At 40.7% G+C, this 15,931-nt stretch overlaps 1 protein-coding gene across 1 annotated transcript; it reads left to right on the forward strand.

Moving 5' to 3' along the window:
- Positions 1 to 3,268: 3,268 nt before the first annotated feature.
- LOC143109321 (ankyrin repeat and SOCS box protein 2-like) lies at positions 3,269 to 15,647 on the forward strand. Its single transcript, XM_076271975.1, has 8 exons — positions 3,269 to 3,588; positions 5,032 to 5,204; positions 5,578 to 5,733; positions 5,885 to 6,130; positions 7,192 to 7,363; positions 13,545 to 14,118; positions 14,240 to 14,387; positions 15,481 to 15,647. The coding sequence occupies exons 1-8, from the start codon at positions 3,269 to 3,271 to the stop codon at positions 15,645 to 15,647; spliced, it is 1,956 nt and encodes a 651-aa protein (XP_076128090.1).
- The last annotated feature ends 284 nt before the right edge of the window (positions 15,648 to 15,931 follow it).

The following is a 15,931-nucleotide window of genomic DNA, read 5'->3' on the forward strand; positions in this document are numbered from 1 at the left end:
TTATAAAGCATTCATAAAGCCTCATAATTATTGTCATTAGTATATATACTCATGACTGCACCCATGAAGCATTATGATGTTACTGTATAAACCTTTACAGATTGAAGTGTCGCAAAGCATTATAGTGCTTCATGGACATCTTGATGATGGCAATGATGGCATCTTTGTTATAAAGTTTTATAGCAGATTCTGTAAATTACAGTTACAGTTAAATAACAGTTACAGTGTTGTTTGTGTCGAGACCTGATATAACCTCTTTTGACCACCTTGAGGCATTTATACATGTATTTGCCACAGGTTGTGCAATTGCCTCTGTCAAGAGAAACAATTACTGGTAGCATAGTGGCTAAGGAGCTGGGCTAGCATGCAGTAGCCTAAAAAGTTGTGGGTTTAATTCCTGGCTTCCACCATTGTACCCTTGAGCAAGGCACTTAACCCCAAGTTGAGCTGGAGAGAATGGCACATATAGATGACATATGTCATTCGCCTCGGATAAAAGCATCTGCTAGAGATGTAGAAATGTCAATGTAAACCATACTGATGAATCCCAGGGGATGTGCTCCACTTCTCTAGTGCTGCATCACCTCTTTCATTCTTAATCATCAGGTTTGTTCTTGCTTTTACCTCACCATTCATCTCCATCCCTGCTCCACTCACTCTTTCTCTCTCTAAACAGGAGGAGTGCAGAGATGGCATGTCTGTGTGTGTGCATCTGGGTGGTGGTGCTATTATTATGTTGTCCTTAATCATAAACTTGACGTACCACATAGCATTACGTAACATGACCGCCACTAATTATTTATACCTCTCACGGAGATGCACACTTTGTAGCTTGTTGTTAAATACAGTCTGGCAGGAATAAGATAAGAGAGGGAGAGGGAGGTGTTATCTTGACACACTTTTCTGGGGAAAATAAGGCAAACATTTTGTTGTAGCCTATGTCTTAATCTGAGTGAGAAGTTAAGGAACTGTAGTTTGTGTATGTGGCTGTACATGAGTACAAAATAACTTGTTAATTAGGTTACATTCTGTTGTTTTGCAACCTGTCTAGAGAATATGGGGATGAGTGTGGCACACTCGAACAGCCTTGCGATTGCTGCACTATGGTCAACAGGAGGGCCCTCAACATCATTAAAGACAGTATACTGTAGCCATCTCCTACATAACCTATTGCGTTATACACATATATATATATTTAGTATAATGTGTATATATATATATATATAATGTTTTGACTTATTATGAGATTTATCTGACTGATTTATCTGCTGTTCATTGTTGTACAACTGTTCCACAGAGGAGTTGTTAAATGCCTGATCTCATCACTGAGTTATGTCTCGAGCTATAAAACACTGCATGATAATGTCAAGACTGTCATTTCAGGGGCAGGCCAAATCGTCTCCACTGCTAGCATACCAAAAGAGGGTCATATGTCTGTTAAACTAGACTCAAGAAGCCCTTAAATTCATTTTAAAGAACAGAGTGACACACACACCACAGACAGGCAGAATAACAAAGGAAAGGATCAAAACAACTCAACCGTTAACACTTAACAGAGGAGAGTATTTCTAAATTGGTGAGTCAGCTGTTTAATTGTTCTCTTTAGGTGTTATTTTTATGTTTCAAATAAGAACTTGTTTCAGAAATGTATGTAATATCAGTACTTCATCAGTACTTTTTCTTTCATTTCACAAAATCCATTTTCACATAGTGATATTATTTTTTGTTATACACAACCTACTGCTCAGCAATGCAACTGAATGTACATGTACAGAAGCACTAACAAGTGAATGAAGTGTGTAATATAAACATTTTAGCTGAGTATTTAAGAACCATCCACAGCTAGTAGTATGAATTAGTATGTCCAACCTCTGTCTAAACAATGCATTTACTAGACACATTAAAGCTTTGACCTTGGTTGTATATGTACAGTAACTGGTTAGCCAAGCACCTACAGTAACTCTCTTCATGGGGATGTATGCACAGATTGGGTGGATGGGTGATGGTGGGGTTGTGGGCATCAGTCACAGACTGCGCAGTAGGCTATTTAACGAAATACACAGTTACTAACTACTGTAAAATGCAGAACAAATGTAGATCAAGCTCTGTTAACTTCACTAGCTATTTTCTGGGCTTCATTTGCTATAAAATAATTAAGGGTCCAAGCAGACAAGCTGCGGGAACCCTATTGTTTTTGCAAGGATTATTCTTGTTTCCCTTTTCTGTCCAAAAAGTTGTTGGACAGCAAAAACTAAAACCAAACTTCATACCTTCCTAGCCATGCAGGGATCTTGCATAACTTTAATTATCTCACCATGATTCTAGGGGGCGCTACAATAAGCACATTTATGTGTTGAGTCATATCTTAGGCTTCGTATGGAATTCCTCTGATTCCTTGGAAGCTCCTGAATTAAACAACCACATTTTTACCTCATTCATAATGGCACATAGAAGCTCTGTGCAGAAATAAAGTGGCCTAATCTGGCGCTGCAATAAGTAAAAGTGAGTGGTGTGGGACAGTAGGAAATTGGCACAAGACAGTAGGCAAGTGGCATGGAACAGTAAGCAAGAGGCCTGAGACAGGCGAATGGCACAGGATGGTGGGCAAGTGGCAGGGGACAGTGGCCACTTCAGCCATAATTCTTGAACCCTGTTAATCAATTAAAACAACTATATTTTGTTATTTCATTTAATATTGGGAGGGAAATCACCCTCTCTTACAGTATTTACTGTCTAGCAAATGTGTTGATGCCATTAACCTTCAGGAAAATAAATGTATGTTTAACCCACCTTGTCAGATGAAATTGAAACATTGAGTTTCCTGTAAAGTGCATTTTGTCCTCGTCAGCATATTTTTGCTGGCATTTGAGGAGGGAGGGGTGTGAGAGTATTTACAGATCCCGTGTAGAACATGTTGTGTGTACTGCGGCTGCTTCCAGCCAATTGTGCTGCTGAATCCTGCATGATGTTATATTATGTTAATTAGGCAAAATTTTTTGATAGTCCGCTTTGAGAAGTCCCCAACCAATTGCACAAACAATGTTGTTGTCACATCATGTATAGCTGAAATGATATTTATTCTGTATCACTGCTAAGGCAACACAAGTCTATACATATTACTTTCCTTATAATTCAAAACTAAGTGAATAAGTTTAAATATTTTGTGTAATTGCTGAGCATGTGTGGATGATCACACTGTCATCCATAAACTGAACTAATTGGAAATTGAAAAAAATAAGTGTTTGTTTTTTTTCTTGTGTAGCCCACCATGGCATTCTCTAGTGTCAGTTGGCAAATTCCCACTAACCTAGCTTTTGAAGACTATAGTGTCTATAGTCACTTTTCTGAAGAAGAGCTGATTCAGCTGGCTGTTGAACGAAGCCTAACAGATGCCTACGGTCCTTCTCAACCTGCTCATCAGTCGGCATATTCACCACCTACACAAACGCAGTTGGTGCCCTCTCAAGATGTCCGCATACCTACATTTCATGTGGTCCAAAGTGAATTTGCAGCCAGGAGACCAGATGCTATACACACTCTGAATGTCCCTCCCCCTGCACTTCCACCCCAGACAGACAATCTCAGCAGGTGAGGTGAAACTTTGTAGGTGTGCTGCATGTAGAAAAGATCATTAGGGGTCCATTCAGAAAAAAAAAACATTGTATTCCAATTCTTCCAATTCCTTATTTCCCCCCACAAAACACGTAAGAATTGTGTGTAATTGTTTTTCACTAATTCTGCTAACATGCCATGAGGTGCCAATTGGCTCACTGAAAAAAGGATGCCAATGGTAAAATGTTATGAAATCAAATAGGCAAATTCTTAATGACTATATAAACTGTACCTGACTTGAAGAAAATCTATAAGGTGGCTCTGCTGCAAACCACAATGAATTTTCTTTATTATGCTCAATGTGTCTTCAAATTCTCCCAAAATTGCTGTATCTCAAGAACTGTAAGGTTCAACTTGAGTGGTCGATTTGAGCAGGTTTTTATACCATTTCCTACACTGTCACCTCTCTCCTGTTGAAGATTAGAGGTCTTTATTGTCCACTACTGTGGAAATTCATCTTTGGCCCCACAAACATGTAACACACACAAGCAAAGCTACACAACAGGTACAACATAAAGCAGACACAAACAAAGACTACACAGCAGGTACAACAACAACAACAACATAATGCAAACACACACAAAGACTATACAGCAGGTACAACATATAGCACACACAAGCAAGTCTACACAGCAAGTACAACATATGGAGACATGGAAATGTGCAAAAGAGGTTGATGTCAATAAAAAAGCAGTAAATAATATCAGTTAATCATAAAACTCATAGATTATATTGATTTAGCAAAATAATAGATGATGGTATAAAAGATTTCTTAAAAATGTTTCTGCTTGATGTAGGCATCTTCTTCCTGAAGGGAGTCTTTCAAAAGTGGGATGTAGTGGATGAAAAGGATCCTGGACTATCTGTAGGGCTTTCCTCTTAGTGTGTGTTGTGTACAGTTCCACCAGCTGCCTCTGGGGGTTCAGTATGATTTTACTGGTCATATTTATAATTGAACCAATTCTACAACTTGTTGGGACTGCTGATTGTGGTTTATGGCAATATATTCCTTGAAAATCATCAAAAGTTTATTTATAATATGACAATGGGCATAATAATTTATGACCTATATGTTTGAATTTTCTAGAGTTCTGCACTAATCTGCACAACTTCTGTTATTTCTATCTGACAGTAGTCTGAACAGTAAAGTCCCAAGTGAGGAAAAGGGAAGTAAACATTTCTTTAGTGGAGACAGGGAGAAGATACTTGAATGGAAAAGGAGAAGGAAATCCTTGGAGGTTACAGTTAAATCTGTGGAGTAAAGAATCACTATGTTTAGGCTCTGCAGTATTACGGCTGCTTCTTCAAGTCTAAGTCATCTCACACTTTAGAATGCACTAGTAACTATGGTACACTAATCACCCATTTATCTAGTTAACACAAAACCTTTAATTAATGGAAATTACTTTTTTATTGCAGTGATATAGCCAAATTAAATTCTGCCATCTTGAAGAATGATGCCGAAACAGTGAGTAAAATTGTATGCAGAATGCCAGCTGAGAGTCTGTGCAAACCAGATACGGAAGGATGGATACACTTGCATAAGGCTGCATACGAGGGTTCTTTGGAGTGTTTGAAGGTGCTGGCAAAAGGTATAACTGAAAAACAATTTTGTTTTCACATTGAGTAAATATTGATGTCATTGTGGGTAGTAGGTAGGTACACTCTTAAAACGAATGTGTTACAAACTGTGTCGTCCCTATCTGGACAGAAATGTATTTTAAAAAACAACACAAGTTGTGTTATATCCATTTAACAAAAGCAATGTGTTAGAAACAACACAAATTGTGTTGTCCCTATCTGGACATAGAGATGTGTTAAAAGTAACACAAGTTGTGTTATTTTAAACACATTTGTTTTAAGAGCGTACTGTTATTTTGTACACTCTCTTTTTATGGCTGTGACACTACACTACTAGAATTCTGGTCATTTAATTTGTTGTTTCTCTGTCCCAACAAATGATAGCTTTTCCTAAACTAATCAACAAGGGCACCCACAAGAACCAAACCCCTCTGATGTTGGCCGTTGCTTGTAAACATCTTTCATGTGCCCAGTTTCTGATTGCAGCTGGAGGAGATCCTACCATAGCCAAAACAACAGGCGAGACAGCTCTCTTCAAAGGTATAAAAATAAAATACAGTTAGTAAGTATTTTCAGACTTAGACCAAATAAAGTTATATCTGTTTCCAGTATGTCTAAAACACTAACAGCAGACACCAATAATTAAATATGTCTGATCCTATGTCTAAACAATTGCTGTTGTGTGTTCCAGCCTGTGAAAGGGAAGATGAGAAGATGGTGAAGCTTATTCTGAAATCTGGAGGGAGTATATCAAGGGCCAGTGAAAAGGGAATGACTCCTTTACATGAAGCAGTGGCAAACAGAAATGTCAACATTTGTAAGTTACTGGTGGAAGCTGGAGCGCACATAGGGGCCAAAAACAGTTATGGGATTGATCCGCTGTTCACAGCCGCCATGATAGGATCCACAGAACTACTGAGATTCTTCATTTCATGTGGTGAGTTTCATCAAGATTCTGAACTATTTGCCTATAAGAATTTTCCCTATAGGAAGTCTTTACTCTGAGAGGGTTCAGTGATTCCTTTTGAGCACTATTACTCATTAACTCACGATTAAGACTATTACTAAACTAAATGCAGTTGAGAGAAAACATCTGGCATGATGTGAGAAGGAGCTGAAGGAAATTCAGAAAGATTTTTATGAATGGGGGTATTTAGTATACTCTTTTGATCCCGTGAGCGAAATTTGGTCCCTGCATTTATCCCAATCCGTGAATTAGTGAAACACACACTAATCCCAGAGCAGTGCCAGTGAAGGGGTTAGGTGCCTTGCTCAAGGGCACTTCAGCCGTTCCTACTGGTCGGGGTTCGAACCGGCAACCCTCCAGTTACAAGTCCGAATCGCTAACCAGTAGGCCACGGCTGCCCACGACAGCTCCACGAAAGGAGGGAACCCTAAAGAGTTTGTCTCTGTGAAAAGTCTTCTGATTCAATTAAATACACAAAACATTTTTCATTCTTTTTGTAAATATATGTTGGGGCTTTTGCCTTTTATGCAGATTATAGGACAGTGAAGATAGACGAGAGAGAGAGAGAGAGAGAGAGAGAGAGAGAGAGAGATGGGGGTGGGACAGAGAAATGTTCATGTCATCTGACCATAGAAGACAACTCTGGTCAAAATCTGAGGAGCATTCAGCAAACTTTGCTTCATTTACCATCCTCATCACGAGGACAGAGTAATCTTGGGTCCTCATCCAGGCAAGTTTGTAACATTTTCATAAAGAGTCATAGAGAGTCTTAAGGCGGGCTTAACAGGATAACGACAGTCCTGCGACGGTGAACAACAAGGAAGGTGGCTATGGCGAACGAAGAGTGGTTGTTTGAATCGGCGTTGGGGTCAACTTTGGAGGAGTTGGACATCCTTTCGAAGAAGGATGTATTTGACGTTTTGCCGACCGGATACGGATATGGTCGTAGCGCTGGCCTATTGCATGCGCTACGACCATATCCGTATCCGGACCATATCCGTATCATGAGCCATCTCTTGCGTACGTTTTAGGAGGAGATATTAACACTGAAGCTAACGATGGAGCAACAGCTTTGTATGAAGCATCCAAGAATGGCCATGAGGAGGTGGTGAGGCTGCTTCTGTCCAGAGGAGTAGATGTGAACAAAACAACTAAAGCAGGACTGACCCCTCTTCATGTTGCATCAAAGAATGGACATGTGCGGTGAGTGGTCTCAAGATGTGTTTAAACTGTGAAACACTCATACCCAGAGCCATATAAAGGTAGAGTTGCGACAATGGGTGTTCAAAATTCCGTTGGTCACGTGGTTTGTGTAAACCTCAACTAGTTCCCGGAAGTGATTGACAATGGATTAGAATGCATTAAATAGGCTACTGTCAGAGAATGTCTAATAAGGAGAGAACTGCCACTCTCGGAAAACTTCCGGTTTCTGAACTGATTGCAGTTCCTTCTGTGGTTCCACATGAGGGCGCTCGTCCACGAGTGCAGAATGCATGGAGGTCTATGGAGCTGTACCCCTCAAAATCCACTTTTCCTGGGGTATAATTTTTTTCCAAGTCATTTGAATATTGTATTCGAAAGGGGAGGCAAAGAAAATACACTTGGTTGAGTATTATATTTTTTAAAGTCTCTTAAAAGCCTTTCAAACGTGTCAATGACGTCACTCATTAGCACAATGCTAGCGTGTTATGGGCAACAACGACCCAACCAGTAAGAAAACAAAAGGACATAAGTACTCGTTCGTTCAACTTTTGACCTATAACCCATGTTGAAGTTATACAAACTACAATCAAATCTGAGATTTGTCAACGACAATCAGGTGAGAGACAAATTTAGCCGTCTAGCTCCATTGACTCCCATTCATTCTGCACTCATGGCGATCGCCCCCAGTGGAAATCTGGTGGAACTGCAACTAAAATTCGGTACAATGGGACTTAATACGGAGTGGCCAGGCTCTCCGTAGACGGGCTCTGCTACTGTTCAATAGACAGAGCCACGATTTTGGGTAATTGACAGTCAATAAATGCATTGATATACAATATTTATAACACAGTGTAATTATTGTGTAAACTATGTAGTTATCCTACCATTACAACAATATTAAATTAAATTCCAGACCTTATATCTTAGCCTGCTATATAAGGTGACCTTTTTTTCCGCCCTTTTACGTGTCATTTAATATTAATTTCTGTACAAAATCAAGACGGGAGATTCTTTAGAAAATGCAATTGCACCCACCCCATAAGTGTATCTAAATTATCGCTATATAAAATAAATGACCTCGTACAGTGACTCGAAAAGTGAACAGTGTTTTTGAGACTGTGTGTAGCCTACAAAAGCGCATGGAGCTCCTGTGAAGCTTGTTGCAACGAGAAACTGTAACACAGCTAGTCTTACATTACTTGTTTGAGTTTTCTACCCCGCGTTTCCTTTGGTAGTCACTGATCTGAGCTAATGAGCGAATTACCTAGCCAAGCCTAGCCTATCGTCGCGGGAGAATAAAAACAAGTTTAAACGTTTTTTAACATCTCCAGTGTAATGGTGGGCATTCTAAGTTAACCGTAGCATTAGGCCTACCTATTAAGTAACCCATGGTAATGCGAGTGATCATAATAAAATACTAGATGTACCGCAGAGCGGTACAAAATATGACCGCCGCCCAGTCCAGCACATTTTTTCCACAAAAATAAATCACGCTGAAAGGCCTATATGATTCTAACTGTCTCACTAAATTGCATTATCCACACTCAATTCTCACTGGTATCTGCTAGACAACAAGTCCCAAAACATGATTAGTTCATAGATTTCACATGTAAAATTAATTTTATACAACCCCACCTCCATCTTGCCTGTTCATAATTCTGAGAAATTCTTGATTGTTTGTGTTATGTTTATGTTATGTGTGTGGGTGTGTGTGTGTGTGAGTGTGTGTGTGTGTGTGTGTGTGTGTGCGTGCTTGTGTGTGTGCCTGCGTATGTGCCTGTGCATGGAAGCGTACATATGTCTACTGTGTGAGTATATGTCATACGTATGATTACTGTGAATGTGTGTGTGTGCGTGTGTATCTGTTTGTGCACATGTGTGCACATGAAATGGGTTAACATGACCCCTGGAGGCAAATATACGGAAAAAAAATGGTCATCCTAGGCCCTACAGTTCTCAAGATATTCACAGAGAACTGTGTCTGGCCTACCCTCCTTTCGGGGGGTCCAGTCCAGCTGGGGGGCTACAGATCAAAACGAAAAATGACGGTTCCATGCTATCCATGTGGGGGTACATGCCCACCAAGTTTTGTGTACCCCGGTCTTTCAGTGTCCCGGGAATCCTTGTTGGTGTACGTCACTAAATGTACACATAAATTATTTTATTGTAAGGCCCCCCATGAATGAAAGTACACAAAACTTGGCATGCATTCAGAGGGTGTCATAATGATCCTACACTTTCAATTTCGTGCAGTTTTGACCATGTCAGCCAGAGATATTGTGATGAAAACACCAACATTTTTGCTTTTTAATTTTTAACTAGGTGGCGCTATACATGAAATAAGTGGTAATGGGATGGGTTGACATGGCCCCTTGAGATCAACATACAAAAAAAAGGTGGACCTCCTAGGCCCTACGGTTCTCGAGATATTCACAGAAAACTGTCTCCGGCCACCTACAGGCCAGTTGGTGTATAGTAACATAAATTAATTTATTGTGTGGCCCCCCATGAACGGAATTCCACGAAACTTGGCGTGCATTCAGAGGGTGTCATAATGATCCTACACTTCCAATTTCGTGCAGTTTTGACTATGTTAGGTCACAGATACCTGCGATTACAACACCTCATTTTTACTTTTTTGTGTTTAACTAGGTGGCGCTATACATGAAATGAGTGGTTATGGAATGGGTTGACATGGCCACTTGAGATCAACTTACAAAAAAAAAAATGGTCCTCCTAAACCTTACGGTTCTCGAGATATTCACAGAAAACTGTGTCTGCCCTACCCTCCTTTCGGGGGGTGCAGTCCAGCGGGGGGGCTACAGATCAAAACGAAAAACGATGGTTCCATGCTATCCATATGGGGTTACATGCCCACCAAGTTTCGTCTACCCCGGTCTTTCAGTGTCCCGGGACTCATTGACGGAAATTTGGACATAAAAAAAAAAATCTGACTAAACCTATATGACCGCCGCTTCGCTGCGCGGCGGTCATAATAAAACGTGACATGTAAGTCCTTCGATAAATAACCAGGCTATGAACTCATGAACAGCATTTTGTCATCTTTGTCATTCACCGTGCTGTGAACAGCATTAAGATGCTAGGCTAAAGAGCTTGAGATTCAGACAGGTGAGCACCTGGGAATGGTGTGCATCGTGTCAGGAAATAGCTATTTGATCAGTGATCATGCATCATCAGCGCAAGCTTGGTTTGAAACTTTCTGGGGATGGGGATTTTACACGATCCTTCATCACTGGGCTAGCCATCACTGGGCTAGTGTGCCCTGCTGTGTTAATATGACCGTGCTGATGCTAACAGCTGCAGCTCCCTCAAATCTAGGTTCTCTCATGCATATTAGGCCAGCTTTTGCCAATGAAAATGAATGCAAAATTAAAAAAAAAACAGTCCTGCTCCTAACTGAAGAAACGTTTACGTTACCAACAATGTTAACAACAAACTCAGTTTCACTGTTGCAAGTACAAGTTGGCTGTAAATATGCTTAGCCATATTACATTTTAATGAACCAGCTAGCTTTGTGATAACAAAATCTTACCTTTTATGTGTTTAGTCCACTGAAAGTTATCCACATATCAAACGATTAAATCCACAGTTATGGAGGAATTGTTTTGGGGAAGCAGTTGCACTTCCCACTTTTGCTGCCCTTTTTAAAATTAAACCACTTAAATCCATAGCCTAGATGAGCATTGCGCATAACGTTACAACTATGTTGACATGATGGTAAATCTAAATGCCCAAGACACGTCACGTCATAAAAGTTGTAGACTACAAACGCAAAAACTTAATGACAGCTCGTTCGTGGTGTTGCCTAGTGCTGCCTAATTGAAATGGTAGGCCTATAGGCAAGGTTTATCTTATATTAGGTTATTATCTGTGGCACATTTATTGGGCTTTAGCCTCTTTTAATTTATTTGATAAGGAACTGATAAAAACTGAGCAGCAGAAAAGCTGTCATAGTAGCCTATACATAAATAGTTTATTATTAAAATTAGGTTATTAATACTATTACTTTACTACTAGGCTACTGTTGTTACTGTTATTATTATTATTATTATTATTATTCGGATGAGCCAATAATGTAAATCTGAGTCTGAAATGTTGGATACAAACAGTCTGTAACTGCACTGCTGCTATTATCAATTGTTAACTTTCGGGAACTATTTGAGGCTTCCATTTGCCGCCATTGTTGGGAAAAAATTGAACATTACCTTTATATGGCTCTGCTCACCCTACCAACCCCCCCCCCCCCCCCCCCCCCAACACACACACACACACACACACACACACACACATCCCTTAAATTAGACACCCACATTGGCTGCAGTTGCTGTAACACACATCAATCGACTTGATGACCCAAAGCTTGATAATTTACCTTTGTTGGCTGACAAAGTTGAGGTCAAGACCAAGACTGTCAAGACCAGGTGCACCTCTAACCATAACCCCCCCAACCCCCCTCCACACACACACACACACACCTCCCTTAAATTACACACCCACATTGGCCGCAGTTGCTGTAAGGACACACATAAATCAACTTGATGACCTACAGCTTGATCATTTACCTTTATCAAGGCTGACAGGTTCTGTGTGGTCTAGTGCTAACTAGAAGTACCACATAGCAGAACAACATATGAGAGCCCCTCGGTGCTGCACATTCTCTCTGCAAAAATAAATGCTTCTGAGTGTTAGTGAGTGTGCTGCTGTGTGTTAGTAAGTGAGTGTGTGTGTGCGTGGTGTTCATGTGTGTGTGTGTGTGTGTGTGGTGTACATCTCAGCTGAAAATAGTGGTGATTAAAGTGGCATGTTTTTGCATGTTAATTTTTTATTGGGGCGGGTTGGGGGTTGCAACATTACAAATGAGTGGTTATGGGCTAAGTTGATGCAGCCTAGCCCCTTAAGATCAACATACCACAAAAATGTAGTCATCTTGGGTGCAACGATTCGGTAGTTATTTACCGAAAACTGCCCGGCAGCACCCAACTGCCCAAAGCAAGGGGGTTGCCCCCGGGGACCAAATAGTTACTTTCCATAAAAGTCTAGTGGGGATACAGTACATGTCCAGCATGTTTCATGTACCCCGGTGTTTTGATGCCCCAGGAATTGTTGACCAAAAATTCAGAAAGTTAATGACGGAAAGAAAGAAAAAAAATCCTATATGACCATGCTAGCGACGGTTATAATTACCTAATCAGAACGACTTATAACTAGCCACTAACGGTGTATTAAAGGCATACATTGAAAGACATTTGCTTTACATGCTCTTTTTTAGTTATCACAAGTTTATTGAGTTGTATAGTGACTGAACCATTATTGCTATCGTGCTATGCACCAAAAGTTTAAGAGACCTATTAAAGTAATTGGTAGCCAGTGTAATGAATGATTTAGTTGGGTGAGTTCATAACACATTCATAGCAGCTGTCATAAACTGCACATAAAGCATTCATGACTGTTTCATGAGACATGACTCAACATTCATACCAAACCTTTCATGAATGTGGAAGTCCAACAATCACAAGGCAGCATTGCCGTTTTTGTTCCTTTCCCTATTTGTGTAACCTGGAAACCATTAATTTAATCACTCCAGCCTTTGTAAATATTTCATGAATATCTTATGAAGTCTACATCAAATGTCACTTTACTATACAAGTTGTGAAGTATTCGTAATCACAGAGTTTAACACTGGGAGGTAAACTAGCCTATACATTCAGCTGACCCGTATTTGTGTAACCTGGAGCGGTTGGACATTCCCATAGCAAAAAATTAGAAATCATCTGCAAAGGTTACATCATAAAACAAATACATTTTTATGAAACAAAAATTATTTGCTTGACCATGTTCTGACTTTTTGGCACTGGAGTAGCCTGTTGACTCAGATGTGATGTGATCAGGTAAGAGATTTGGAACAAAAAAGGCAATGCTGCTTTGCGATGGACTTGTTGGACTTGTTGTCAAGTTGTTGTCATTCTGTCTTCCACATTCATGAAAGGTTTGGTATGAATGTTGAGTCATGTCTCATGAAACAGTCATGAATGCTTTATGTGCAGTTTATGGCTGCTATGAATGTGTTATGAACTCACCAGTCAAATAAAGTGTTACCACTATTCCATTGCTGCTAAAAGCCTCTTCATTTAATGTCAACTTCTTTTCACTGTCTGGACAGAGTTGTGTTGCTGCTGCTTCCACATACCTGCACATCAGTTGTGAGACGCAGTGGTATTAGTCCACTCCACCTTGCAGCAGAGCGTAACAGAGAGGCAATCTTGGAGATTCTCATTGAGGCAGGCTGTGATGTCAACACCCAGCTGTCAGTGGACTATTCTATGATGTATGAGGACCGTCGCACCACAGCACTCTACTTCACGGTGCGCAGCAGCAACGTAGAAGCAGCCTCCATGCTGTTAGAGGCTGGTGCTGACCCCAATCTGGATGTCTTCAACCCTCTTCTGGTAGCCGTGAGGAAGGGTAATATGGAGATGGCATCCTTGCTGATGGAGCATGGTGCAAATGTGAATGCCTGCTTGCCAACACACCCAACCACCTTCCCAGGGGTGCTCCTCTTCTGTATGAAGTATAGACCCATGTTCAAGCTCATTTTGGATAATGGATGTGATGCCAGTGCTTGTTTCACTTGTGTCTATGGAAATGGCCCACATCCTCCTGTCAATATCAGACATCCCACTTGGGATACTCTGCACATGTATAGAACTGAAGATCCTCATACCACAACAATACAGGTCAGGGGGAAAGTATTCTTTGAATTCATGTATAACCTTCTGTAAATGTAAATAAATGTATGTAAATCAGGGTTATTGGCCAAGTATTTCCAAATTTTGAGCTTTTTATTTTTATTTTCAGTTCTGTGAAGTGATGGCAGATCCTTCTCACTCTCCATGGGCTGGACCTATAATTGATCTCCTCTTAGATTATGTGGGTCATGTGAAATTGTGTTCAAGACTGATTGAACTTCTGGACAGCAACAAGGACTGGGAATACATCAAATCAAGTATGTGCTTTTCCTTCCTGGTAGTCTTCATTTTATGTCCAAATGGCTATTGAACCCAAAACTAATCAACTGATGGCTGTCCACCTTTTGGAAAATTAATCTATGACTGACCTTTCATTTCTACTCTAGCATAATGAAGTTGAGTGAGTGCACTGTTTGCTGCAGTTGGCAAGTCTGACAGATTGAGGGGACTTAGCCAAAATTTTGAATGTTTACAACTCTCATGCCCCTCCCCCACGACCACCGAGCACACTCTCATCGAGTTTGTGCTCGTCAGTGCGCACCAGACTGCACCAGACTGTGATTGACGGTCAGATCTCAATCTGCTCTGCTCTGCCCTGCTCTGATTGGACCAAAAAAAACGGGAGCTGTGGATTTTTGCAAAACAAATAACAGGCTCTAGGTGGAGGTAGAAGTGCGGGGTTTTTTCTAAAACCGGCGGATTTATGTTGTTGTGTCAGAGCATAGTGTCGGTTTCAGTGAATATGATCAAAAAAATCTTGCCAACTCCAGCTTTAAAATAATGTAATGATTATTGTGTGTTTCATTGGCTGCACTTGAGATGTTCCAAATGCCAGTGTTGGTCTGGCCTTGGGACCTTCAATTTCCTATTGTCATTTTAGCACTTAAGCCAACTGATGCGTTGAACTAGGAGGTAGCGTAGAGCGCTGAAAGTGCCTGTACTTGTGTGGAACATGCTGATGTTAGGCACATTTGCCAAGTGCTCAACTACTGTGTTGCCTTTCAAAGTACTTGCCGGCTTTGTCTGACAGTGTGCTTTGTTTCCATTGCTGTTTTAGTTTTGATGGTTTCATGTTCTCATGTGCCCGCAGTTCACTGCACACCACACACTTTGGGTTTCTGTCCCTTGTCCTCAACAAAAGTAAATTCATACTTCACTTTTGGGTCCTGACCCACCAGTTAAGAAACACTGCCATAAGCTATGTTCCCACAAGTACACTACCTTATTGGTTGAGTCTATAAAGTATATACCAATGGATTACTGTGCTTAACCTTCATTGACGGACATTTTCCCAAAAAGTTCTCACAGCACTGAAAAATCCAATGACCTTGAAATGTCCTTGAAACTTAGGACCACCCTCCGCCCTGCTCCATCTGTGCCGAGTAAAGATCCGCCAGTGGGTAGGACGTCAGAGACTGAGGAGAATGACCAGCCTTCCTCTGCCTGGACGACTCATCAAGTACCTCATCTACGACAACAGAGAGTCTGAGGATTTTTTGCATTGTGGTTTAGACTAAGTGTGTAGGCTACATATTCACTTTCAGTTGCAGAGAAATGGAACAGCTATTTCAGGATTGACTCTCTCAGTCAACACAGATGCAATGCGACAACAGCACCACCACACTCTGAAACAAATTACTTCCAATAGTGATTTGCTGCACTGAGCAAAGCGCACAGTATAGTTGAACAGCGCACTGACAATGGATGAATCTCGATGTCCCCCTCACAGACTCACATACTTTAATGAAAGACTTGTGAAGTGCATGAGGGCTTGCTCTCACCCTTTCCGTAAGTTGGCATT

The sequence above is a fragment of the Alosa pseudoharengus genome, unplaced genomic scaffold (genome assembly GCF_046254945.1).
Source record: "Alosa pseudoharengus isolate Yale_2024_CS ecotype anadromous, Long Island Sound unplaced genomic scaffold, YU_APseudo_1.1 YU_APseudo_1.1_scf_7, whole genome shotgun sequence".
Classification (NCBI taxonomy): Eukaryota; Metazoa; Chordata; class Actinopteri; order Clupeiformes; family Clupeidae; genus Alosa; species Alosa pseudoharengus.